General features: G+C 37.0%; 1 protein-coding gene across 1 annotated transcript in view; it reads left to right on the top strand.

Moving 5' to 3' along the window:
* The window catches only part of LOC139736808 (scavenger receptor cysteine-rich domain-containing protein DMBT1-like), a 32757-nt gene that overhangs the window by 4772 nt on the left and 1357 nt on the right, over positions 1-26628 (top strand). Inside the window, exons 3-5 of the mRNA XM_071647471.1 lie at positions 4816-5133; positions 18709-19017; positions 25764-26078. Of these exons, the coding sequence (XP_071503572.1) occupies positions 4816-5133; positions 18709-19017; positions 25764-26078 (942 nt within the window). The remainder of the gene's footprint in view (positions 1-4815; positions 5134-18708; positions 19018-25763; positions 26079-26628) is intronic.

Below are 26628 nucleotides of genomic sequence, written 5' to 3'. Positions count from 1 at the left end.
TGAACTGCCTTATGATCTTAGAAATGATTTAAATCTGAACATGTTATGTAATTACATAACAGTTAATCAATTCAAAGATATGTATTTTAAATTCTCTAAAGACACATTTTCTCTGTTGCATTTTAACATAAGAAGTTTGAATAAACATGTTGATGAGTTAAAATTTTTATTAGAATCCGATGCTAGCCAATCACTCTCTATCATTGGACTTTGTAATAGCGAAACCTGGTTGACTTCCACTACGGAAGATTCCTTTGCAATTGACGGATACAATATGTATGTCAGTAATAGATCAGACAGAAGTGGAGGCGGTGTTGCATTTTATGTATCAAGTATTTACAAGTGTATTGTTCACAACGACATTTGTAGAGTGGACAACACTGTTGAATCTCTTTTTGTAGAAATTTCTATCCCAGGATGTAGGAATGTGTTATTGGGTATAATATACAGACTTCCTAATTCGAATACTTTAGATTTTGTGACTTATCTTTCAGACCTGGTAAAAAACCCAGTTTTTCGAAATATTATATATATATATATATATATATATATATATATATATGAAGAGTTTGTTTGCAAAAACCGATAAGTTGGTGGTTTACTTCCTGTTTTTTGTCCCATTCATCGCACAGCCAGCGCGGTTTGGTAAAGATTAAGCGCTTAAATAGACACTGTACTTCAGGCAAGGGATCCGTTGGTGTCCGCAGAAAAAAAAAAAAAAAATATTTGGACGTAACACCGGACGCAGAGCATTATGTGACTGGGGCCTTACGTAGACACACGAACGCTCCCACACAACACACATACGTAGGGCCTACGTAGCCCACGAAGACCAAACCCCTCAGATACTCATGCAGGCACAAAACTGCTCCCACAAACTCGCACCGTCACATACCCGTTGATATACACATACGCCACTATATACCACATACACACGTACGCATACAGGCACACGTATACACACAGACAAACAAACCACTACCACTTTACAACCACCACACATGCACAGTTTCTACATATTGTATCATTATACTCCAAACACACACACACACACACACACACACACACACACACACACACACACACATACGCATATTAAACTTACCAGTCATACCCATCCCACCAAAGCTTAACACCGGAGCAACCACCCCGAGCCCGGGGCGACAATCCTTGACGGGGCGACAATCCGTGTCGCAACATTTTTTTTTTCTTTGCCATCATGGATTGTCGCCATCGAGGTCAAAAATAGGGAACTCCACAAGCGTCACGGATTGTCGTCTACGGGGGCGACAATCCGTGTAGGGGCGACAATCCGTGTCGCAACAGCGTTCGTATTCATTTGAGTCAAGGTTCATCTGACTTCATGAAGAATTTATGGAATGGTTACAATTATACGTGAATCTAAACCCCTATAATTCAGAAATAATTGGGAGATAAAAAGGAAGAGAAACCAGTGGCGTAACGGGGGGGGGGGGCAAGGGGCCACGAAAAAAACGAAAAACAAAACGAGAAAGAAGAAGAAAAAAGATAAAAAAGGGGGGGGGGAAGAAAAGGAAGAAGAAGAAGAAAAAGAAGAAAAAACCCTCGCCCGGACGGGGGGGGGGGGGGGGTTGTAGGGGGCAGAAATCCAAATCAAACAAGATAAAAACAAAACATGATGATGATGCGGACAAAATGACAATGTATATTGTGTTCACACATGTCATTTTATATTTAGCAGGCAGAATGTTACACCGAATTTATTTGTTCTGAAGCGATCGCCGATTGGATTAAAGGAGGGCGCCAACGGTTTCGAACATGGGGGGGGGGCGCAAAAAATCAAACAAGATAAGAACAAACGTAATGATGACGCGCAAATATACAAATTTCGGCTCATTCGCTCGTACTAATTTAGAGTATTTTTTCAAGTCCTCTGTTTGTTGGTATAAATCGTTATCTATAAGGCCGTCACTATAATAATATAATATTATGATATTATCATAATTACAATTGTAAGATTTAATAGCAAAAAAATGACAAGAATTCCGTGTTTTGTAAGCTGAAATACAAATTTTTCGGCTCATTCGCTGCGCTCGCTCGCTAAAATTTATCAAAAAAAAGAAAGAAAGATAAGAACAAAACGTGATGATGACGCCGAAATACACAAACTACGGCTCACTGGCGCGTACTAAGATGGAGTATTTTTTCAAGTCCTCAGTTTGTTCTTAAAAATCGTATCTATAAGGCCGTCACTATATCTTGATTAGAATTGTAAGATTTTATAAACAAAAAATGACAAGAATTGCATGTTTTGTAAGCTGAAATATAATTTTTTTTTTCCGGCTCACTCGCTGCGCTCACTTGCCAAAATTTATCAAAAAAAGAAGAAGATAAGAACAAAACGTGATGATGACGTGGAAATATACACATTTCGGCTCCCTGGCGCGTAGTAATTTCAAGTATTTTTTTTCAAGTCCTCACTTTGTTGGTATAGATCGTTAGGTTATCTATTAGTTCTGTAAGCTGAAATACAAAAATTTTCGGCTCGCTCGCCAAAATTTGTCACACAAAAAAGATAAGAACAAAACGTGATGATGACGTGGAAATATACAAATTTCGGCTCACTCGCGCCTACTAAGTTGGAGTATTTTAGTTTGTTGGTATAAATCGTTATCTATAAGGCCGTCACTATATCTTGATTAGAATTGTAAGATTTAGTAAGCAAAAAATGACAAGAATTCCATGTTTTGTAAGCTGAAATACAAAAATTTTCGGCTCGCTCGCTGTGCTCGCTCGCCGCTTATCACAATTTATGACATTTAAATCACTCTCAAAGGACCCCTTTTAAGTGCTTGAAAAAGCATATATTATGAAAAAGCTTAAAGTCCCTACCGGGATGGGGTTGGAGTTGAACACTTTTTCAAAAATTAGAGGCGTAGATTTCCGCGCTTGCCCCGGGCGCCGTTTTCCCTAGATACGCCACTGAGAGAAACCAATATAGAAACTATGAAAGGAGACATGAGAATTAAAGGAAATTTTACCTGCAAGTAAACTGTTCTTGATTTGCACCAAAATTGTGATGCCTCTCGCTGGTATAATAGGATTTTTCCCCTTTTTCCCTAGATGGAAAATCGTCATCGATTAGAATATCACAGAAAATAGAATATGTTGTTGAATATAAAATAGTCGTGTTACAAGTATTGTGGACTGATATGTAACATACGTGCATCATTACCCGGATTATTTCCCAAAGGGTAACATGAATGAAATATTTAACAGAGACTACGCATAAAAAACGGTCGAAAGGTCCAAAGTTTGCATTTTCCTGTTTGAAAATTGAATACAATTTGTTCTCACACTTTAATAATCATCTTTATAGTAAAGCAGGTAAAGTTTCTATTTCTTATTAGTTGAAAGTAAATCCTCCACCATTCGCTATTATTCTTGATCTTTTAATTCAGATCAAATGAAATGTAAATCACAATCATGTTTTTATCAGAATGAATATAATAAAAATGTCTAAACATTTTGTACATCTCAATACGCAATTGAGGTGAACCAGAAGTTTTAAAGTCACAACACCCTAACAACATACAGAGAAATCAAAAAGAAAAATCTTGAACGCCTAATTGTCATGTAGTCAAAATTTCCATAATTATGTTTTTTAATCCTGTGAGTAAATGTGACCCTGCATCGCAAAACCAACAAAAAGTCGCCAGACATGAATATCTATTTAGGACAGATTCTAAAAGAGCAGATTCTAAGCTTTAAAATGACGTATAACTCAGTTCAAATGGACTCCCCAAGCCTATGTAAATACTGGAAAGAAAGCACACAATCTGAAAAAAACTGTGAATTGAGAAAAGAGGCTCTGACGTACAGCGTTTTAATATTCAAGCGCTTAATTTTTATACTGAGCCGTGCTAGCTGTGAGATGAAAGAGACAAAACACAGGATGTAAACCACCGGAGCGACAGCAATGAAGGGATTATCACATCAAGCTGAGATTGAGCATGTTCTATCAAAACATTCTGTCCATGATTAATGCCAACTTTCAAAGTAGTAGCATTATCCTTTCAAAAGTTATTAGAGTTGTGAACAAATTAGAGAATAGTGTGCAAAAGATTTAAAAAAAAAGAATGAAAGGGGCCTCTAAAGACATACCTGATCATTATACTCTCCCCCAAGAAGGGTTGTAGAAAAAGTGGTGAAAACGCATTTTCCCATTCATGTTATAAGCCTTAACTAAAGAATAGTTCAGAAGGATAGCTCTTTCGGAAAATTTGAAAAACTTAAGATTTCATGTCTTCTTGTAAAATCAAGGTGTGCGACTTTTTGTTTGTTTTATGAGTACAAATATGCCCATACATAATATTCAAGAGAACGGTTAAAGAAACGGCGCTGTGTCAAACAAATTGACAGTTGGAATTTGAGGATTAAAGAAAAGTTGGTTGCGCTGAGGCAGAAAAGTAGACCTAAATAATTCCTTAGTGTAGATTATTGAAAGATTACGTTATTTCATGTCTAAGAAAAAAAAATCAATTTGAAAGTGTGAAAACATGGTTTTGTGGTTGTAAAGAAAAGGCATATAGCTGTCACTCTGTGGGAAACTTAAAAGTTACGAGTATACGGCGAAAGTACAAATTAATTTAGAATGGAATTTTTGAAGCATTTTTTCGTAGCAAATATATTCATCGAGGCAAAAAAAAGGGTAATATAGCGAGTAGTCAACTTGGGAAAAATTAGAAATTTGCTTTAATTTTTGTCGATGAGTAATTCCACAGGCGTATCGATGTTCAATAATGGATCATTAGAAGGTTCCAACTTTGATTTTAGAGCCCAAGGTCCGACTCGTAGGAGGGGAAGACGACGCCAAAGGGAGATTGGAAATCTACTACGATCGTCAATGGGGGACTGTTTGTGATGACTTTTGGACCATCGAAGAGGCCAACGTGGTGTGTCGGATGCTGGGTTTTGAGGGCGCCTTACGTTATTCTTGCTGTTCAGAGTACGGACCAGGATCTGGCCCGATTCTGCTGGACGATGTCCAATGCAATGGCACGGAGAGTAACCTGGCAGATTGCCAACACAACGGGTACGGAATGCACAACTGCGGACACTATGAAGACGTTGGCGTGGAATGCATTCCGACAGGTAGGCCCTAAATGTTAACATATGTGCATTGTGATTTATTTTCTGAACAAATTTTGCTGAAGGAATTTACTCTTTGGAACGGGAAGGATCAATAAAGAAGGAAAGCAATTAAGCTGAAGCAGAAAATAACTACTTCCTATTTGCGATGTTGTTGTGTTGTCTTTCCAATTCAGATATTATAGACTGAACAGTCACAGAATGCATGGGTATATTTACATAGAACGTGACACCAAACGCCCATCTGATATTTACTCTTAACGTGGTCTGATGTTGTCATACTTCTCTTCAATTTAATGATAATAGAGAAAATGAAAAATACAAAAACAATAATGAAATACGGTGAATCATTACTAGAATGTGTAGGAGATAATATGAAAGACACTGTCCGATAGATGTGAAATTATATTGCTATTATGAAAGAAGACACAAAGGCATGTACATAATAATGTGTTCCTGTCAACATTATGAGTACATCTGATAATGGAGACGAGACACAAAACAAGAACAAATGAAATAATTGTATTAAAAGCTTAAAAACAATGTACCAAGGGAACTGATTACAAAAAAAAGAGCAGGAAACTAGGCGAAAACAAAATACCGACGTGCTTTGGCCAATATAACGTAATCGACCACATTTACAGTTGATTTCATCAAGAATTAAGAGTTTGAGAACGGTGTAATGAGGCTATGGAAGCAAGACACTGAACATCAGCCACCAGCTCTCTGAAGCACATACTCCATCAACCCCTTAATCCATCCTTTTTCTTGAGTGGTTCACAACATACAAGCTTGTTTTTTAGTGAACATCGATCTCAAGTCACTTTTTTCAACTGAAGCATAACTTTGATTTTTTTTGCCAGTATGCATTCTTTTGTTTATTTATATCTTTTATCTTTTGCAAAGTCGAATGTTTATGTTATTCCTGATTCATTCTGTGTTACATTTTGTTGGAAGAAGAAGAATGGAAAACATTGACTTGAATTGAATTGGATAGAACACAAAAACAAACATGAACATAAGATTGATCCGCAACGTATTTAACAGAGGATAACGTAAAATAGCAGATTGGAAGGGTTCTAGTATAAAGGCAACTTATAACCACTGAGTACCACTGATTGGAGTTTTGAGCATATTTTACGATATGTTTGGAAAGATGATGACAGTGGAACTAGTAGTAGTTGTAATAATAGTAATAATGATAATAATAATAGTAATAATAATAGGGGCCTATTGGTATAAATATTAACAATAGTGGCCCGCTACAACAAAAAGGTCCTAAAGTCGCGCACGGTCGAAGCCGTGAAAATCGAGTTTGAAGTCAGAGCATTAAAATTGGTCAAAACTTACGATTTTCTGATTTTGATATATCACTCGAGTCTAACATGTCTTCTTTCATCTGTCGAAATTTTGAAGCAAAATAATCAAAGGAAAGATAAAAAATAGCGTTTTTCTGAGCCATGTTTTTTGGCGTTTCAACGAAGCAGAAACTGGTTCGAAAATTTGGATTGAGCGCCACAGATAGGTTCCGCCCCTAACAACGACCAGAGTGATCTCATTGGTCAGTTTGGTGCTTGCTGGTAACCGAAGCGTGAAGCTCGCACACTGCCCAGTCGACTGGTGCGTGCGGGCGGGGTGCGCTATGTTCAACCGCTTCTCTCATCCTGGTCACTGATTGGTTGGTGAGGAGACCGCCGACGCTGATGTGCTTGAATGAACTCTTCGGGGGTTGCTAGGGCTTACCTTCTATTGTGTCGAGGTGAAAACTGACTTGCGTGTCCCTTGATCGCGATTGCGTCGGAAGGAAGACTTTTAGGGCGCTTTTCTCAGAACAGTGATTTTCTAGACATCTCGACATGCTCTCTTTTAAACATCGATATCTCCGCAGCCGATTATTTTCATAAAATGTGTTATATATCAATTTAAAGCAAAAAGATTAGGGGATTATATCATGCAATTTTCAAATAATCGACCTCGCCCGACTTTAGGATCATTTTGTTGTAGCGGGTCACAATAATAGTAAGAATAATAATTATAATAAGGTCTTATCTATCCAGGGTAGCCTCTTTATTGTTGTCACTGGTCTACCAGTGGGTTCTGCCATTATTATTACCCTAGAGTTACCAAGTACCCATTTATACACCTGGAGGGAGAGGGACGCCATGATGGGAAAAGACATCTTGTCCAATGACGTTTAAGCACTGGACTGGAATTGAACTCGGGTACTTCGATTCGGAGTCGGGAGTCTTATCCTCTTTGCCACAGTAGATCATTCAAAAACTTGGCGTTGCTGAAGACAATTGTTTTTTTTTTAACTTACAGTTTACCAGTATATGCAAGTAGAATTAATCCTTCAGCCTTTTCAGTAAACATTAATTGCATAGTTGTTGTTGTTGTTGTTTTTAACACATGGGCAGAGTCCCATGTCAGCCAATTCTGGTATTTTGCGAAATCATGTAATAAAGTAATGTGTGTGAATTCATACGAACCCCCCCCCCCCCCTGAAAAATCATTTCATCACATTACTCCCTATATCGCATCTCACAGCACGAAAATCATAACCGTTCCAACCTGAATCTCAACGATACCACGGACGTAACCTGGCGTTCACCTGGCGGGTCATTCATACGTGAAGATTCATAGCCCAGAAAAATTCTCTACTAGAATTTCTGGCACGTAAATCAATTTCGCTCCGAACTAAATCTCAAAGACACTACCAAGTGCGTAACCAGGTGTGGGGCAGACCATGGCGAACACGTCGAACTCACTTGACAAGATTCGTAGCACAAAAATATTCCCTACCTGAATTCACGACACTAAAATCGAACCATCCGGCTATGTCTTATCAAAAAGTATCAAGGGCGTAACCGTTGGGGAGAAACACTTAGGGTAAAATGTCGTATACATGTTTATAAAATGGGTTCAAGAATGTAGCCAATAGGAAGCGCTGAAATGAGTCACGTGTGCTTTGGTTATCTTAGTCCTATTGCACTGCGTGTTAAATCCTATTGCCGATCGTCTGTGCGCGCGGCGGCTCCTTTGAATTGCATGCATACGCGCTGTCAATCCTGTAAACAACTTCTAGTTCGGGCTGCCGGCCGGCCGGCCTTTCTTCCCTTGTGACGTGCATAACATATTGTGTGGCGTACGTATACTCTTATACGTACAGTAGACCAAGCGTTGTGGGACCGGACGCGTACATGGAGTCACTTTGAATCCAACGATTTAGCAGGTTAATTCTCACGCCGTTTTCAGAGTATGTTGTCTAGTAGGCCTAAATGAGGAGTCTATATCAAGTCTTTAAGGTAAAGGGTGCATATTCTATGTAAAATAAGTAAGTTTTCATGCGGGAACTTAAGTGTCCGGAAACCCAACCCCCCATCATACTTATATGTGCGGGATTTCCGAGTGCGACGTGCTTAAATGTTTGGGACGAACATCTTCGGACATCTTGACCCACAAAGGTACGTGAAAAATGCTGTTAGTTTTCGAATTTTCGACCCATTTTATAAAACAAATGATGCACAGGATTATTTCGCCGAGTGCATGTTGCACTACATTGTAAATACCCGAGAGTGCGCTACGCCTCCACTAACGCACTCTATCCTGTGCATCATTTGTATAACAATGTATACCAGGCCAACAAAATCACTTAACATTATCACACAGACAACACTCACAATTCACATCCAACAGGTTTAACATGTAAAATGCGCGTAACACAAGTGTACTGCGTCCACGTGTATCAGCGGAAGACAAAAACATTCAATTCAGAGTCATCCCATTGCGATAAACTTTATTTCAGGTCACAAATGTAAGTGTGCTTTTTCTGATTACGTACAAACCTCCAAATTGTCACTTGAGGCACCTTTTTCTATGCCTCCGCCACGAAGTGTCGCCGGAGGAATTATATTTTCGGGTTTCCGTCTTTCCGTCCTTCCGTAATGGATTTTGCGGACAGCGTTACAAAAAAAAAAAGACGTTTAAGCTATCCTAATATGAAACTTGGTATATATATATATATATATATATATGCATAAGTGAATGCAGTTATGTAACTTTTGAGTGCACATGCTCAAGGTCAAAGGTCAAGGTTAAATGTTCAAAATTTCACTATTTCCCCATATCTATGCAATGCATGGAGTTTTTTTCTTGAAACGTGGTGGATACAAGTAGTACAACACAATGATTCTCAAGAGAGAGTCTGGAGACATGAGGAAGAAGGGCGAAGGTAAGAGGTCAAGTGAAAATGTTAAAATATAACTTTTTTTTCTCCATATCTTAGAAATGGTTCAAGGTACCTTCATGGAACTTAGCATATATGCATGTACTACCTAGAAGTGATTATGTAGGAAATGTGGAGGTTATAGTCAAAAGGTCATGGGTCAAAGGTCAAGGTCAACTCATAATTTCACTATTTCCCTCATATTTAATCTATGCAATACATGAATGATTTTTTTTTCTTGAAAGGTGACATAGATTAGATACAGGCACGTCAAACCCGATAGAGATTTTCTGTGAAGTTTTTTGCCCAAAGTTCAAAGGTCAAAGGTCAAGTGAAAATGCTCAATTTCATTTCTTCCTCCATATCTCAAAAGTGACTCAAGGTATCATCAAGAAACAGAATAAACATTTAAGCATGTTCTAAGTGAAAGTGATTCTCTTTTCTTAGGGTCATAGTGTCAGAAGTCCAGGGTCAAAGGCCAAATTAAAATGTAACAATTTTGCTATTTAATAGTAAAATTACACTTTTTCTCCATAACTTGAAAGCGACTCAAGGCATCTAAAGACTTATAAAAAAGTGTCAAAAGTGAGGTAAATATCCCCAAATCCACTATACATGTGCTGTTATTCACTATAGCATCCATCCAATTAAACCTAGTTCAAGGAAAGTGAACGTCCAACCCATTTGTGACAAACATGTCATGTTGATATTTTGCCAACTGTGTGAAACTCATCACACATTGTCAAGACATTGTCCTATAGACCTACAATGGTTATTAGGAGAACCAGGCATTATGGCGGATGCATACCAGTTGCCGTAGCGACATTTTTAGTTATTTATTTCTGCTCCGTTGACTCATAAACATTTAAATTCGAGCAGATCAAGTAGATTTAACTCTTTATGTTCCGCGTTCGCACGACCGACTCTGTCGACGGCGTGCCAACTTCGCATATTCTGCTCAAACGCACAAACCTGCCCAAACTGATCAATAAATCGGCAAATGCCACAGTACAATGAAAGCTTTCCTCGCGATTCCGTTTAATATCGTCTGTAGCTAGCATTGTATAATTATGGTGATTGACTAACAAGCAGTGTTTCCTGGTGGACTTGCTAACAAATTCTAACTTGATGAATTTGCTTTGTGTGCAAAAGTCATACATTGACAGTAATGTAGCCATTGGGCTTCCGAAAGAAAAGCCATTATAGATTTGACATAAAATTTACATTATGCAAAGCTCTTTTTAACTTTGCTCACTTCATATACAATTTCACAGAAACCTGTAAAAGTTATCTAGATTTGAAAAACCGAATGTTTTCTCAAAGCATTAATACGTTGGTGTCTCAGAATAATGTTACACATTGGAGGTTTCCACCATGGCACATAAGGAATTAAATCAACGTTTTTAATAATCAAGTTTTGGTTGTGTGTAGAACCTCGCAGATCGGCAGCAGGTTTGGCCATCAGCTGGCGACGCTCCTCGTAGCGGTATAGCCGCCCCAGCCTTACAGACCCGTTCGCTAACGTCGATTCGTAGATTATGACTGGAACCCGTATCGATATATGATGTGCTAACTAAAATGTTTCTCCCAATCATGGTCCATACCGTTGTTACTACTCCAACCAAAATCAATTAATGTATGGTTCAGACAGCGGTATGCGACCAAACTCGCTTTACAAAACAAACTCTTTTGGTTTGGATTGGTTTTATTTCCCGCCATAAAAAGACATACAAATGACATGGCTATTATGTGACCTTGCATCACAAAACGAACAAAAAGTCGCACACCTTGATTTCACGTGAGGACTCAAAAAACGTGAAACTGGTCAACCATGTCAACTTTTAGTTTTTCATATATTGTTAAAGAGCTACCCTTCTTCTACATTATTCCTAATCATAAAATGAGTGGGAAATTGCATTTGCAGTAGTTCTTCTTCAACTTTTGTTTGTGGAGTATTAGATCAGGTATGTCTTTAGAGGAGCCTTTTCATTTCTTTATAACCCTTTGCAAACTCTTCACTTTGAAATCTGATAACTTTGGTAGGAATAACGCTACTGCTTTGGAAATTGACATCAGTCATGAAAAAAATGTGTGAATATAGCATGCCTAATTTCAATTTAATTTGATAATTGCTTCATTGGTGTTTCTCCAGTAGTTTACATCCTGTTTTTTGTCCCATTCATCGCACAGCCAGCACGGTTTGGTAAAGATGCAGCGCTTGAATAGACACAAAGACCCTGTACTTCACAGCCTCTTTTCTCGGTTCACACTTTTCCAAAGTATGCGCTTTCTTTCCAATATTTAGATAGGTTAGGAGAGTCCATTTGAATTGAGTTATATATCATTTCAAAGCTTACAGTCTGTTCTTTCAGAATATGTCCTAAACTAAAAATCCATGTCTGCCGACTTCTTGTTTGTTTTGTGGTGCAGGGTCACATATACAGAGCTTACAAAAAGGCAATGTTATACAAGCATTATGTATATGACAGAAAATTAACCCATTCTTTACGGATACCTGGTATACCAGGTTCCCGTAGGAGCAGCTGATATACGGGAACCTGGTATATCAAGTTCCCAAGATGAAGACAACAGTGCCTGCTTTCAGTGCACGCTTTACTCATACCTCGCACCCGATCGATATTTTCATCGTGAACTGGCACATGCAGTTGACCATTGAAAGAAGGATACAATGTACCGCTTGACTGCTTCACACAGGTGAATTACCAACCTTTCCATCTCTCTGTCAACTGGCAAAAAGAATCTCGTTTGGGGATATGAAAATAAAAGTGGTTGCTTGGGATGTATAAATATCCTCAATTTTAAGTGCATTCTTATCTGTAAAAACGGGGGTGCCATGATCAAAATAGTTGGATTTGGAGCATATTCTAATTGCTTTCTTTTGTAATAATGAGAGTATTTCGATCTTGGTTTTGCAGCAGTTTCCGCCAAACAAGAAGAATAAAAGCATTGTGTAACAACAACAAGAACAACAACAACAAAAAACCTTTATAGATAAAAGATCTTTCAATTGATATAGTACACCTATATTTGTAGATAATCAAGGCCGGCGGAACGTTTTTAAAAGCGCGGGGGGCCACTTCCGGGTTTCATGAGCTAACAAGCAAAAAAAAAAAAAGAAAAGTTCCTCGGATATCCCCCTTCCATTTCCGGTTTTATTCTTTTTTTTTTTTCAGCTGACAAGCAAAGAAAAAGTCTTCATGATCACACTTCAAGATCTCTATCTATTTCTATTTAGTGCTACTTACGTACTTCCGGGTTAAAAAAAAAAAGTGTGGGGCCCAAAGTGATGACACCTTAAGTATTTCTTTGTATGGTGCACAAAAAGTGTGGGGGCCCGAGCCCCTACGGTCCCCATGGTTCCGCCGGCCATGATAAACTCGATACATTATTTCCATGATCATGCCAGGTTATGCAACATTTAACTAAGAATTTCATAAGAGATATTAACCATCAATCACAATTATTAAGATTTAGAGGTGGAGCATGAACAATTTTAAAGATACGTGAAATTAGTTTAGGTTATTTCGATGATAACCTAATACATTGAAACAATAAATCAACTTTCGCTGAATCGCTGAAACAATGTCGTTGATGTGCATAATAAAGTAAAGGGAACCAAATATTGAGCCCTGTGGGACTCCACATTTCATATTTCATTTTTTTTTTTGGTGAATATGAAGATTAAAACGAAACATATATGACCCTGCACCACAAAACAAACAAAAAGTCGCCAGACATGACATTATAGTTAAGAGCATATTCTGATAGAGCAGACTTTTAGGTTTAAAATGTTACCGTGCATCACAAAACGAACTAAAAGCCGAACACACTGATTTTGCGTGAGGACTGAAAATAGGTGAAATGGATCAACCTAGCAGATCTTGACTTTTTCATATTTTCTGAAAGAGCAAGTCTTCTTCTACATTATGTTAAACTTTGGGATCATAAAACGGTCATGAAAGTGTGTTTTTAGCAGTTTGTCTTGAACATTTTTGGTAGAATATTGGGATTAGATGTGTCTTGAGAGTCCAATTTTCATTTCTGAGAAACCTTGCACACTTCCCTATAGGTTAGGAGAATCCATTCGAATTGAGTTATACATCATTTTAAAGCTTAGAGTCAGCTCTTTCAGGATCTGCCCTTAACTAAAAATCCATGTCTGGCGACTTTTTGTGTGTTTTGTGGTACAGGGTCACAAATGATGTATAACTCAAATCAAATGGAATCTCCTAACCTATCTAAATATTGGAAAGAAGGCACACACTCAGGAAAAGTGTGAACTGAGAAAAGAGGCTCTGAGATACAGTGTCTATTCAAGCGCTTAATCTTTACCAAGCCGTGCTGGCTGTGCAAAGAATGGGACAAAAAAAAAATAGGATGTAAACCACATGAGTAACAACAATGAAGCGATTATCAGATCAAAATTGAAATTGGTCCTTAATTAATGCCAACTTTCAAAGCAATAGCGCCATCTTCTTAAGAGTTACAGGACTTGAAAGTGAAGAGTGTGTACCCAGTTTCTAAGAAATGAAAACGGGACTGTTAAGACACAATTAATCACACTACTCTGCCAAATAATGTTCCAGAAAAACGGCAAAAAGCACACTTTCCTGTCTGTTTTATGATCCCAGATTTTAGCATAATGTAGAAGAAGACTTGCTCTTTCAGAAAATATGAGAAAGTCAACATCGGCTCGGTTGACCAATTCACCTATTTTCAGTCCTCACACAAAATCAACGTGTGCGACTTTTTGTTCGTTTTGTGGTTCACGGTCACATATTGTCTTCTATTTGTTAGGTTATCTTTGAACAATAATACTCATATTTGTGAATCACAATTGAATGAACCGTTATGTGTGACCGTATAAAAAAAAGTCGCATCTCTTGATTTTACGTGAGGACTCCAAAAAGGTGAAACAGGTCAACAAAGTCAATCCTATTATTCGTCTACATTATTCTTAAGTTTGGGGTCAAAAAGGAATTTCAAGGTGTGTTTTCAACAGTTTTCCTACAACCTTTTCTGTAGAATAGGGTGATCAAGTATGTCTTTCTATACAGGTCCCTTTTCATTTCTTGAAAAACAAATTGTGAAATATGTAGCTATGCTACCTTGAAAGTTGGCATTATTCGTGGAAAGAATGTGTTTATATATGGCATGTTCGATTTCAGCTTAATTTGATAATCCCTTCATTGTTGTTGCTACGGTGGTTGACATCCTGATTTTGTCCAATACATCTCACAGCCAATACGACTTGGTGGAAATTAAGAGCTTGAAGAGATTCGGTACTTCAGAGCCTCTTTTCTCAGATCACACTTTCCCAGAGTGTGTGCTTTCTTTCCAATATCTAGACGGGTTAATAATGTCCATTTGAATTGAGCCATACATCATTTTAAAGCTTAGAATCTGCTCTTTCAATATTTACTCTTAACTAAAATCTGTGTCTGGGGACTGTTTTGTTGTCTTTTGTGATGCAGGGTCACGTATGCCTAAGGCCCTTAAAATCTTAAACACAGTGTTCCTTATTCGATAACGCCTTTATGATGTTGTCGTGTAGTTGTATAATAGCAGAATCTGTGGAATGAAACTTTAGGAACCCGTATAGATTTGGATTTGATATGTTATTTTATCCAGCACAACCAAATAGTCTTGGGTGAATTATCTTTCGTAAGATTGATTCCTAAAATTGATATGGTACTATAATTTGATGCTAACGACGGGTCGTCTTTTCTTTACAGCAAATATTACTGTGATTATGGCATTCTTTAAAGAATCTTGGCAAATACCGGACATATATATATAATAGATAAAACAAGAATATATAATAAAGGTTCAATTAGATGAATATATAACGAATAACACTAATTAAGTCATATACAACAGATCTTCTTGGTTTTCAAGAATTCACAATATTCAATTTCTTTTTTTTCTTAATAATTACTTGGTCGTAAAACAATGATTTCAGAAAAAAAGTTCATACATAATCTTTAAATTCTATTGGCGTTGCATTAAATTTTTTTGCATGCTAAATTAAGACCTGTATCAACACACTATGAATCAAACATATTTGAAATTTGTTCGGGTCCACTTAAAGCCTTACAATCACAATAAAATCATTTCAGAATATTACAACGTTTAGAACCAACAAGAATTTTTACAATACGTCACCAAAAATAGTATTATTCTTCTTTAACTCTATATCTTGAGAATAATACATCTCACCATTAGTTCTGGTCAATGTTCATTACTACATGTAATTGCTGAAATGATTCAATAGCCATCATTCCCTTCTAGATTATGACAAACTCAATCACTAAAATGGCAATAAAACAATTTTACTTATATTGAGCGGTACATTGGTGTTTTCTTCAATCCACATATCTGGTTTTATTTACACCACGCGTTAACTTGATGTTGGTTCAATCGTCATCTGAGCTTACTTTAATTTACTCACTCCCGTCATCTGAACTTATTTTAATTTACTCTCTCCAGCTCGTTAGTTTGTTAGTTTTTGATGTAAAAACATGTTTTGTTTTTGTTTTTGGTTTGTTTGTTTGTTGTTTGTTTGTTTGTTTGTTTGTTTGTTTTTTTGTTTTTTTGTTGTTTTTTTTTGGGGGGGGGGGACACGTAGGCAAACAGAAAAAAATATTTAAAGAATTTTGGTAATAACTTATAAAAAAATGATAAGAACAGCAAGTCCGAAACGGATTCTTGTGAGGACTCGCAAAAAAAAGCATGTATATACAATTACATATAAAATATACATATATTATATTAAATCAATTTTTTTTTTAAATCGCATAGTGCAAGGGTTCGTGATTGTAACAGTACGGTGAAATTGCTAGTTTCATAGGTCTTAAGTATGTCCAGAAATATAGCAACGATATGTCACGTGTTGTCAGTAACGTTGACTACTTTGTCAATAAAAGTAAGGAGAGCATTGATGTAGATCTTTTTAAAGGTTTATAGAGGGATTTATATTTCGTTTAGAAACTATTATTCCATGATCTGAGTTGGTGGTGTGCATCTCTCTCTCGCTGTATATGTATATATATATATATATATACACTCAGCAACAAAAAAAAAAAGTTCCCCCTAGCATTTTTGGATATATCTCAAAAAGTATTTTACGGATTGTCATAATTCAAACGGAAATGTATAGGGAATTTCATTACTCATAACATGGATGGCATATCATTGCCACCAGATGTCATTATTTGTGTAAAACAACGCATTTTATGTCAACATGCATGAGAAAAAAAGTTGCACTTAAGGCTATATGAAGCATATTGTATACATTTTCTATGTAAGTTAGCAAATGACCTTTTTAAATTGTGTGATTCTCAGGAATTTCCGCAAGTACAATATGCTGCCCTATATTAAACAGGTGTTATGCATACATTTTAAACAATAGCCTTTTCAATATGAAAATGTTGGTAGAAGCCATGTGATTTGTTATTCCAATTTGGGTTGATCACATTAAGGTGCCTATGGACATTTTGCATCATGCGCTCAAGTTGTAGATCAGTTTGTTGAGGGAAATGACATCGAACGCATGGAGTGGCCTGCAAGATCCCCTGACTGTAATCCAGTAGAGATTCTTTGGGATATCATTAAGCGGAAAGCGAGCAAGAAGGTGAAAGATGACACTTCACTGCAAGAATTTCAGCGCATCTTGCAGAGCATGGGTCAACATTGAGCAGCGCCAATTACAAACTTTAGTTAACAGTATGACGAAGAGATGCCGGCTGGTCATTGAAGCGGATGGTGGACATATCAATTATTGAATACGTCACAGTATGCTCATGAAAAGAAAGAGGTAGAGAAATATGCAATAAACCATGCTTAAATGTTCAGAATCATGAGTGATTGTTTGATTATTTGTGTAAAAGTCGTTGCAAATCACTAAAGTACAACTTTTGTTTCGATGCATTTTGACACAAAATGCATTTTTTCACACCAATAATGTCTGGTGGCAATGATTTGCCACTCATGTTATGAGTAATTAAAATCCTTATCAATTCCCGTTTGAATTATGAAAATCGGTAAAATACTTTTTGAGATATATCCAAAAATGGTAGGGGGGAACGTACATTTTTTGTTGAGTGTATATATATACATATATATATATATATATATATATATATATATATATATGTATATATGTGACCCTGCACCTCAAAACAAACAAAAAGTCGCCAGACATTAATTTTTAGTTAAGACCATATTCTGAAAGAGCAGACTTTAAGCTTTAAAATGATGTATAACTCAAATCAAATGGACTCTCCTAACCTATAGTATTGGAAAGAAAGCACAAACTCAGGAAAAGTGTGAACTGAAAAAAGAGGCTATCTAAGCGCTGAATCTTTACCAAACCGTGCTGGCTGTGCGATAAATGGGACAAAAACAGGAAGTAAACCACCAGAGTAACAACAATGAAGGGATTATCAGATTAAACTGAAATAAGCATGCCTCATTAACACAATCTGTCCATAATCAATGCCAACTTTCAAAGCAGTGGCACTATCGTTTCAAACGTTATCAGAGTTGAAAGTGAAGAGTGTGGACAAGGTTTTTCAGAAATGAAAAAGGGATTCTAAAGACACACCTAATCACACTATTCTACCAAAAATGTTCGAGATAAACTGCTAAAAAACACACTTTGCTGCCCGTTTTATGATATCAAATCTTAGCATAATGTAAAAGAAGACCCGCTCTTTCAGAAAATATGAAAAAGTCAAGTTCGGCTAGGTTGACCCATTTCACTTATTTTCAGTCCTCACGCAAAATTAGTGTGTGCGACTTTATGTTCGTTTTGAGGGGCATGGTATATATATATATATATATAATCCAGCCGTGTGAAAGTAGAGTTGTAAATACTACAAAAAAAAATATATCTTTTGATGATAAGACGAACTATATTAAAGCGTTTTAGTAGAGTTTTGTTTCTATAAAGTCGAACTGATATCTGTAGCATTGTAAGAAACTTGGCAGCAACTGTACAACATCAACCAGGGGGTAAGTGACTCATGTTTCACTGACACACTCAGGATGTACTCATGTAAAATGGAGTGAAAAATTAAGGTTAATGCATCCCTTGCATAGAATGAAAAAAACACAACAACCAACTATTTTTTCTAGCAAAAACTGACATTTGAGCTGGCACGCAGCCTTAGTCAATCATTTTCATTTCTTCTTGCGGAAATTGTACCTCATTATGTCTCCGTTGTTTTGGCACTCTCAAAGCTTATACAATGTACAATATAAATGCATCATCCAGAACTGGATTTATTCTCTGACTGTTTACGATTTACACGAAATTGCCGGAATTCAAGTGCGACTTGTAGGAGGGAAAGACGACACCCAAGGGAGAGTGGAAATCTACTACTATGGTCAATGGGGGACTGTCTGTGACGACTTGTGGGATATCGTAGACGCCAAGGTGGTGTGTCGAATGCTGGGCTTTGAGAGCGCCTTACGAAGTTATTCTTGCTGCGCCGAGTACGGCCCGGGATCTGGACCGATTCTTCTGGACGATGTATACTGCACAGGCACAGAGAGTAAGTTGGCAGATTGCCACCACAGAGGATACGGAGAGCACAACTGTGATCACTCTGACGACGCTGGTGTGGAGTGCATACCAGGTAAAGGCATATATTCGCTGAATAGTTTAAGCATAGGACCTACCGAATTTGACCTTTGTACTGAGAAGGGCCAAAAAGGGTACAGTGGTTCAGCCCAAGCAGAAAAGTAACTAGGGCCTATATCCTCAGATTATTGTTAATCAGACATGTTGAATGGTGATGAGAAGAACCTTACAAAAGATGTGTACTTAGAGTTTCGTGGTTTTGGTTTGGTTTGGTTTGGTTTGGTTTACAGTTAATTCTTTCTACATTATCTTCCTCTGAGTACAATGTCAAATCAAAACCGTGTGTGTTCATGTGTGTGTGTGTGGGGGGGGGGGAGTGGACAGATGATGGGTAATGTGTGAAAAGGGTGTGTGTGTGCGGGCTCGCGCGCATGTTTGTGCGTGAGGAATGTCTGTATGTGTATGTATGTGAGTCTCTGTGTGTGGCCCTACTATGACTCATAATAGAAATTCGTCATAAAAAAATAACATTGACCTATGTCTCAATGACCTTGAGATGACCCCCCATGTTTGGTAAAATGTGAAACTTTGTATAACAGTCCCCCAGTTTGATTGAATGTGGACCCCTTTTTAGAGAGTTAATTCATTTTTTTTTTTTTGCGACGGACGGACTGACATCGAGATCATCCCTTATCTCACGTGTTCCTCATCTTATGACATAATACATGTTCACAAAAATCGGGTATACTGCTACGACGCTGTATGACGTTTTTAAAATACATGTTCGTCAATCCGAAAGTGGCTGTAAGAAAAAAAAAGAATTTTCTCAGCTTATTCAAAAAGATATTATTTTCACTTTACTTAACTGAAATAGATTTATTTTAGCATAATTTTGCTTCAAAACGGATCTGTGACACACAAGATATTGATAAAACATTTATATACAACCCCTCTCCCCACCCCTAAATGTCCTAAGGGGCTATCAATCATGTACAGAGGCGGATAAATGTTGGACTGGTCTGTTAGCTCTTCTCTGTACTGGCCGGGCGCTAGGTAATCTCATAGACACCAATCATCATCAAATTTACAATACCAAGATTTAGAAGGGACCCAATATTCCAGTTAAGCTTTCAAAATATAGTGAGTCAACATAAAAGGAAATCTTAAATTTTAAAGTTTGTCTTCTAAGGCATAAAAAGAAAAATTGCAAAACTTCACATGTTTTCTTTCATTTGAAAATGCCCTTCAAGATAACAAGGATAGAAAGAATCTCCATGAGAGTCATGAATGAACTAGCTAAAATAGGTTTTCGATCTCTTTATGTCTTTATATTCATTTATCTATTTATCCATTCATTGTGTGTTCTTTGTACAGGGTAGTCTCTTCAGTATACATACAACTGCTTTTACATAGAGTCCTGTATTGCATCAAAATATCAAATACTCTTTACAATTGCAACAAACTAAAAAGGAAAATTAAAAGAAGAAAACAAGTATTTTCTGTTAAATCGAATTTCAAATGACATACATTTATCGGTAGTAAAAGCATAACGATGATGAGATGAAATGAGCATCTGTTTTGTTTTTGTGGTCATTCTTTCAATTTCGTAATTTGAGAATATTCATGAGATAACTTCAAGAACCAAATGCTATTTTAGATTTTCCTAATTTGAGAAATCAATTCAAATTCCTACAATTTTTGTATGGAATGCTTCTTCTTTGATTTCATTTGAATTGGGAATATTGACAGAAGATTGTTCATTTTCCTCAATTGTTTGGTCTTTTTGTGATCTTTTTGGCTTGAAAAATATATAAAGATCATATGTGATCGTGCACCTCAAAACGAACATAAAGTCGCACACACTGATTTTGCGTGAGGACTGAAAATAAGTGAAATGGGTCAACCTATATAGCCAAACTTAATAGCTTCTTCATATTTTCTGAAAGAGCGGGTCTTCTTTTACATTATGCTAAAATTTGGTATCATAAAACGGGCAGGAAAGTGTTTTTTTTAGCAGTTTATCTCGAACATTTTTTTGTAGAATAGTGTGATTAGGTGTGTCTTTAGAATCCTTTTTTTCATTTCTGAAAAACCTTGTCCACACTCTTCACTTTCAACTCTAATAACTTTTGAAAGGACTGTGCTACTGCTTTGAAAGTTGGCATTAATTATGGGTAGATGTGTTAATGAGGCATGCTTAATTTCATTTTAATCTGATAATCCCTTCATTGTTGTTACTCTGGTGGTTTACTTCCTGTTTTTTGTCCCATTCATCGCACAGCCAGCACGGTTTGGTAAAGATTAAGCGCTTGAATAGACACTGTACTTCAGAGCCTCTTTTCTCAGTTCACACTTTTCCTGAGTTTGTGCTTTCTTTCCAATATTTAGATAGGTTAAGAGAGTCCATTTGATTTGAGTTATACATCATTTTAAAGCTGAAAGTCTGCTCTTTCAGAATATGGTCTTAATTAAAAATTCATCAGGGATTATCAGATTAAAATGAAATGAAGCATGCCTCATTAACACATTCTGTCCATAATTAATGCCAACTTTCAAAGCAGTAGGACTATCTTTTCAAAAGTTATAAGAGTTGAAAGTGAAGAGTGTGGACAAGGTTTTTCAGAAATGAAAAAGGGATTCTAAAGACACACCTTATCACACTATTCTACCAAAAATGTTCGAGATAAACTGCTAAAAACACAATTTTCTGCTCGTTTTATGATACCAAATTTTAGCATAATGTAAAAGAAGACTCACTCTTTCAGAAAATATGAAAAAGTCAAGTTCGGCTAGGTTGACCCATTTCACTTATTTTCAGTCCTCGCGCAAAATCAGTGTGTGCGACTTTGTGTTCGTTTTGAGGTGCACGGTCACATATGTGACCTTGCACCTCAAAACAAACAAAAAGTCGCCAGACATAAATTGTTAGTTAAGACCATATTCTGAAAGCGCAGACTTTAAGCTTTAAAATGATGTATAACTCAAATCAAATGGACTCTCCTAACCTATCTAAATATTGGAAAGGAAGCACAAACTCAGGAAAAGTGTGAATTGAGAAAAGAGGCTCTGCAGTACAGTGCCAGGTAAAAATGGCAGAGGTAAAAATGGCAGAGGTAAAAATGGCAGAGGTAAAAATGGCAGGGGTAAAGATGGCAGGAGTAAAAATGGCAGGAGTAAAAATGGCAGAGGTAAAAATGGCAGAGGTAAAAATGGCAGAGGTAAAAATGGCAGGGGTAAAAATGGCAGGGGTAAAAATGGCAGGGGTAAAAATGGCAGGGGTAGAAATGGCAGGGGTAAAAATGGCAGAGGTAAAAATGGCAGAGGTAGAAATGGCAGAGGTAAAAATGGCAGAGGTAAAATGTTAGAAGTAATGACAGCGATTTCGTCAGAGATAAACGTATGAAGAGGTTTTAAATGATAACCTAGCCAGAGCAAACTGTATTTATCGAATTATCAAATCCAAACTGCAGAATTGAAGAATGTTAATTGAATTATGTTTTAAAAAGACTAGAGCACTCTCATTATTCTGAGTTTGATTCAAGTGCAGTGGCGTAATCTGTCTGTTCAGAGGTATGATAAACATGCTAAGAGCCTAGTAGGCCTATGGTAAATTATTTTTATCATTCAGTATTATTATCATTATCATTATTATTATTATTATTATTATTATTATTATTATTATTATTATTAATACTATCATTATCATTATTACTATCATCTATCATTATAAGGGGGTTCCAACAATGCTGCAAAGCTCTTAAACAGTATAATCCTACGTTGTTTCGCCCAATGAAGTTATCACACACACACACACACACACACACACACACACACGCACGAACCCACTTTTGGTATAAACATATACTTCTATACGCAGATATACATACTCTCACATACACACTCTTACACAAACGAATTCTGCTCACGTCCAGGCTAGTATATTGTCATTATTTTTCATTTTTGAACTGTTTAGTGTAAAGAAGTGAAGGAGACATAGTCGAAGCAAACCGCTAATTTTTCACCTGTTCTATGTTATTTTCTCACATTCAGGTTTCGTAGGAGCCTATTTATCTCACAAGTCCTGATCACGACATAATGTAGAAGTAAAAATACAAAACGCAAAAAACAAACTACAGCAGATGTATCGGCAGACATAAGTAAGCTCTTGCAAAATATTTTATTACATTGTTCAAGTATCACATGGCGCAAAAACAAATATCTCAAAGTTTAATGAACACTTTGTGGTCACTTTACAAACTTATGCCTATTAAAACTGGAGACGAACTTTAGCAAGAAACTGTTCTAGTGAGAGAAAAAACCGATAGTTTGCCATGGGATTTCTTTCAATCATTGTTGAACGAATCCGCAGGCGAAAAAATGTAAATGTTTGATGCCTGTCAAACTTAGCTGTTGCCCCAAAGCATGGGCGTAAATCCCGGAACACACCAGAATCAGGTCAATAGCACCATTAGACCCAGAGATAATCGCAACTGTAGATTTCAAATGGCCACCATTTTGAAATTCAATATGACGGACATAAAGAGAGAATTCCAAGTGGCCCAATATCTGAAAATGTTTGCAATATGTTAATGTACATTTGTGCCAAATTTGGTGCTTGTATCACAAAATGCACGATAGGTTTGCTAAGCTGCCCCACTAAGAGTATTTAGTGATACCCCTTTATATATGAAACATTTTCGTGTAATTAATGATTTGTTTAACCCTTAATTTTGGGGGAATGGGACATCAAGCGGGGAGAAATGAGACAACCTGGAGAGAAATTGGATAACCATCATGACCAAAGTAGGATTTACATGTGCCGCGGGGAGAAATGTAACACTGCCCTATTAAATTTCTCCCAGTGGTAACAGAAACAGTAAAAGATCCCTGCCAATTTTTCATACCTGCATGTCTGTTATCAAGCAATTTTATTTTCAGAAGTTTGCACACTTTCAATACCTATAAACATAGTATAGGACCTACCAGATCTATGGTAAGTTTGATATTTTTCTGACAAGATACCTGTAGAGCTGTATAGCGGTTAACTTGTCCATTTTCAGGTGTACCGAGGCTCATCTTTTTACTGATATAATTGAGTACCTGAATATAAGAACGACCCTAGTCCAAATTTGGCTATCGCGTTTGAAAGACATTTACGTAGTCATGCAAATACAGATAATCATTCAAGTGACTGTTTTATATTCAAATTTGAATTGATCACACCCCAATAACCGAAAAAACTTAAGGGAGTAGGGAATTTTTTAATTAATTTCCATTTTCCCGAAATTTTCTCTAATGGACTTGGGTCGTTCTTATATTCATATACTCAATTGGATTGTTGACTGGCCAAGCATTTTTCAAGCTACATGAGTGTCTCATATTTCTTCCCGTGTCCCATTTCTCCCCGGTCTCCCCCGTGCTTTATTTCAGAAGGCACGAAAAGCGCGTATTGCGAGAAAGGTGTCAGAAACATGAAGAAAAAAAAATCTGTCACTTTTACCTCGTCCTCTTGCATTTCAACGACTAAATTTTTATCAATGGCATTTTTATCTCTAGCATTTTGACCACTGACATTTCGACCACTGACAACTTTACCTCTGACATTTTGACCACTGACATAATTATTTACCTCTGACATTTTTACCCTGCCATTTTTACCTCTGACATTTTTACCTCTGCCATTTTTACCTCTGTCATTTTTACCTCTGCCATTTTTACCTCTGCCATTTTTACCCCTGCCATTTTTACCTCTGCCATTTTTACCTCTGCCATTTTTACCTCTGCCATTTTTACCTCTGCCATTTTTACCTCTGCCATTTTTACCCCTGCCATTTTTACCTCTGCCATTTTTACCTCTGCCATTTTTACACCGAACCCTGAAGTACAGTGTCTATTCAAGCGCTTAATCTTTACCAAACCGTGCTGGCTGTGCGATGAATGGGACAAAAAACAGGAAGTAAACCACCAGAGTAACAACAATGAAGGGATTATCAGATTAAACTGAAATAAGCATGCCTCATTAACACATTCTGTCCATAATTAATGCCAACTTTCAACGCAGTAGCACTATCCTTTCAAAAGTTATTAGAGTTGAAAGTGAAGAGTGTGGACAAGGTTTCTCAGAAATGAAAAAGGGATTCTAAAGACACACCTAATCACACTACTCTACCAAAAATGTTCGAGATAAACTGCTAAAAAAGCACACTTTCCTGCCCGTTTTATGGTACCACATTTTAGCATAATGTAAAAGAAGACCCGCTCTTTCAGAAAATATGAAAAAGTCAAGTTCGACTAGGTTGACCCATTTCACTTATTTTCAGTCTTCGCGCAAAATCAGTGTGTACGACTTTATGTTCGTTTTGAGGTGCACGGTCACATACATCTTTTAATCTTAAATCACGTGTTTTATTCATGTTTTGTTCATTATATTGTCACATGCAAGAGCGCTCATGAATGAATGACAGCTTGTTTATTTTTGCCATTTTTACTTTTGAAGAGGACAACAAAGGCGTTTCGTATTAAATGCGTAAGATTTTCCTCTTAATTGACTTACTAGGTTCATAGCAAATGAAATTAACCTTTATATGTCACATAATGTATTAACCTTCACCAAAATATTCTATGAGAAATTAACACTTTAGTAGTGTACACTCCTCTTTTTTTCTGATTGTATTAATATTGATTTAGAAAGAAAAATCAATATCACATCTAATGTCAAATTTTCGATTTTGAGATTTTTGCTGAGATAGGAACAGAAGACAGGTCTCGATAAAAATACGGTTCCTTTCCATTTCATTTAAGGTACAATCCGATTAGTAGAAGGCCAAGACCACACTCAAGGAAGAGTGGAAATCTACTACAACGGCCAATGGGGGACTGTCTGTGACAACTTGTGGGACATCGAAGACGCTCACGTGGTGTGTCGGATGCTGGGCTTTGAGGGCGCCTTACGTTATTCTTGCTGCGCGGAATACGGAGAGGGATCTGGTCTGATTCTCCTAGATAACGTTGAATGCAATGGCACAGAGAGTAACTTGGCAGATTGCCAGCACAACGGATACGAAATACAAGACTGCAGTCACTATGAAGACGCTGGAGTGAAATGCATACCAACAGGTTAATACTTGACATTTTACATGTAAAAAACATGCACGTATTCATGCAATGAACAGTTTATTCTGAACCGATTTGACCGCCGGAGTAAGAAAGGTCAATGAAGGTTTCATTGTGGTTTACCTCGAGCAGCTCAAGCTGAAGCAAGTAACTAGTAGGCCGTCTTCTTCAGTGTAAAGTTACTACAAGATATGTTCATTGATGATGAGAAGAATTATGTGAAAGCTGTCACAAGAGTTTCGTGGGTTTTTTTTTTTTTTTTAACCAAAGTGTATAGCTGACCCCTGTATAGGAAACTGAACGGTACCAGCTTTACAACATCGACTTGGCAAGATTGAGTGCGTTTTTAATGAGCTGGAATAAACAATGATTTAAAAAAAGGCAAATTCAGTAAACATGCACATCTGTTTATATGAAAAAAAGAATGTACAAGTTTGTTTCTAGCCAATTGCTGGCCTTTGAGGTATATATGCAATGATTAGTTTCCTCCGCTTCATGACTACTTGCGGAAATTGCTCCTCATCTATATCCAATTTTCTTTTTTTCCCAAGAG

The sequence above is a fragment of the Diadema antillarum genome, unplaced genomic scaffold (genome assembly GCF_040938485.1).
Source record: "Diadema antillarum isolate AM-2024a unplaced genomic scaffold, OU_Dant_1.0 seq00000663_RagTag, whole genome shotgun sequence".
NCBI lineage: Eukaryota > Metazoa > Echinodermata > Echinoidea > Diadematoida > Diadematidae > Diadema > Diadema antillarum.
The sequence above is the reverse complement of the archived record's forward strand: the minus strand, read 5'-3'. Positions and strand labels throughout refer to the sequence as shown.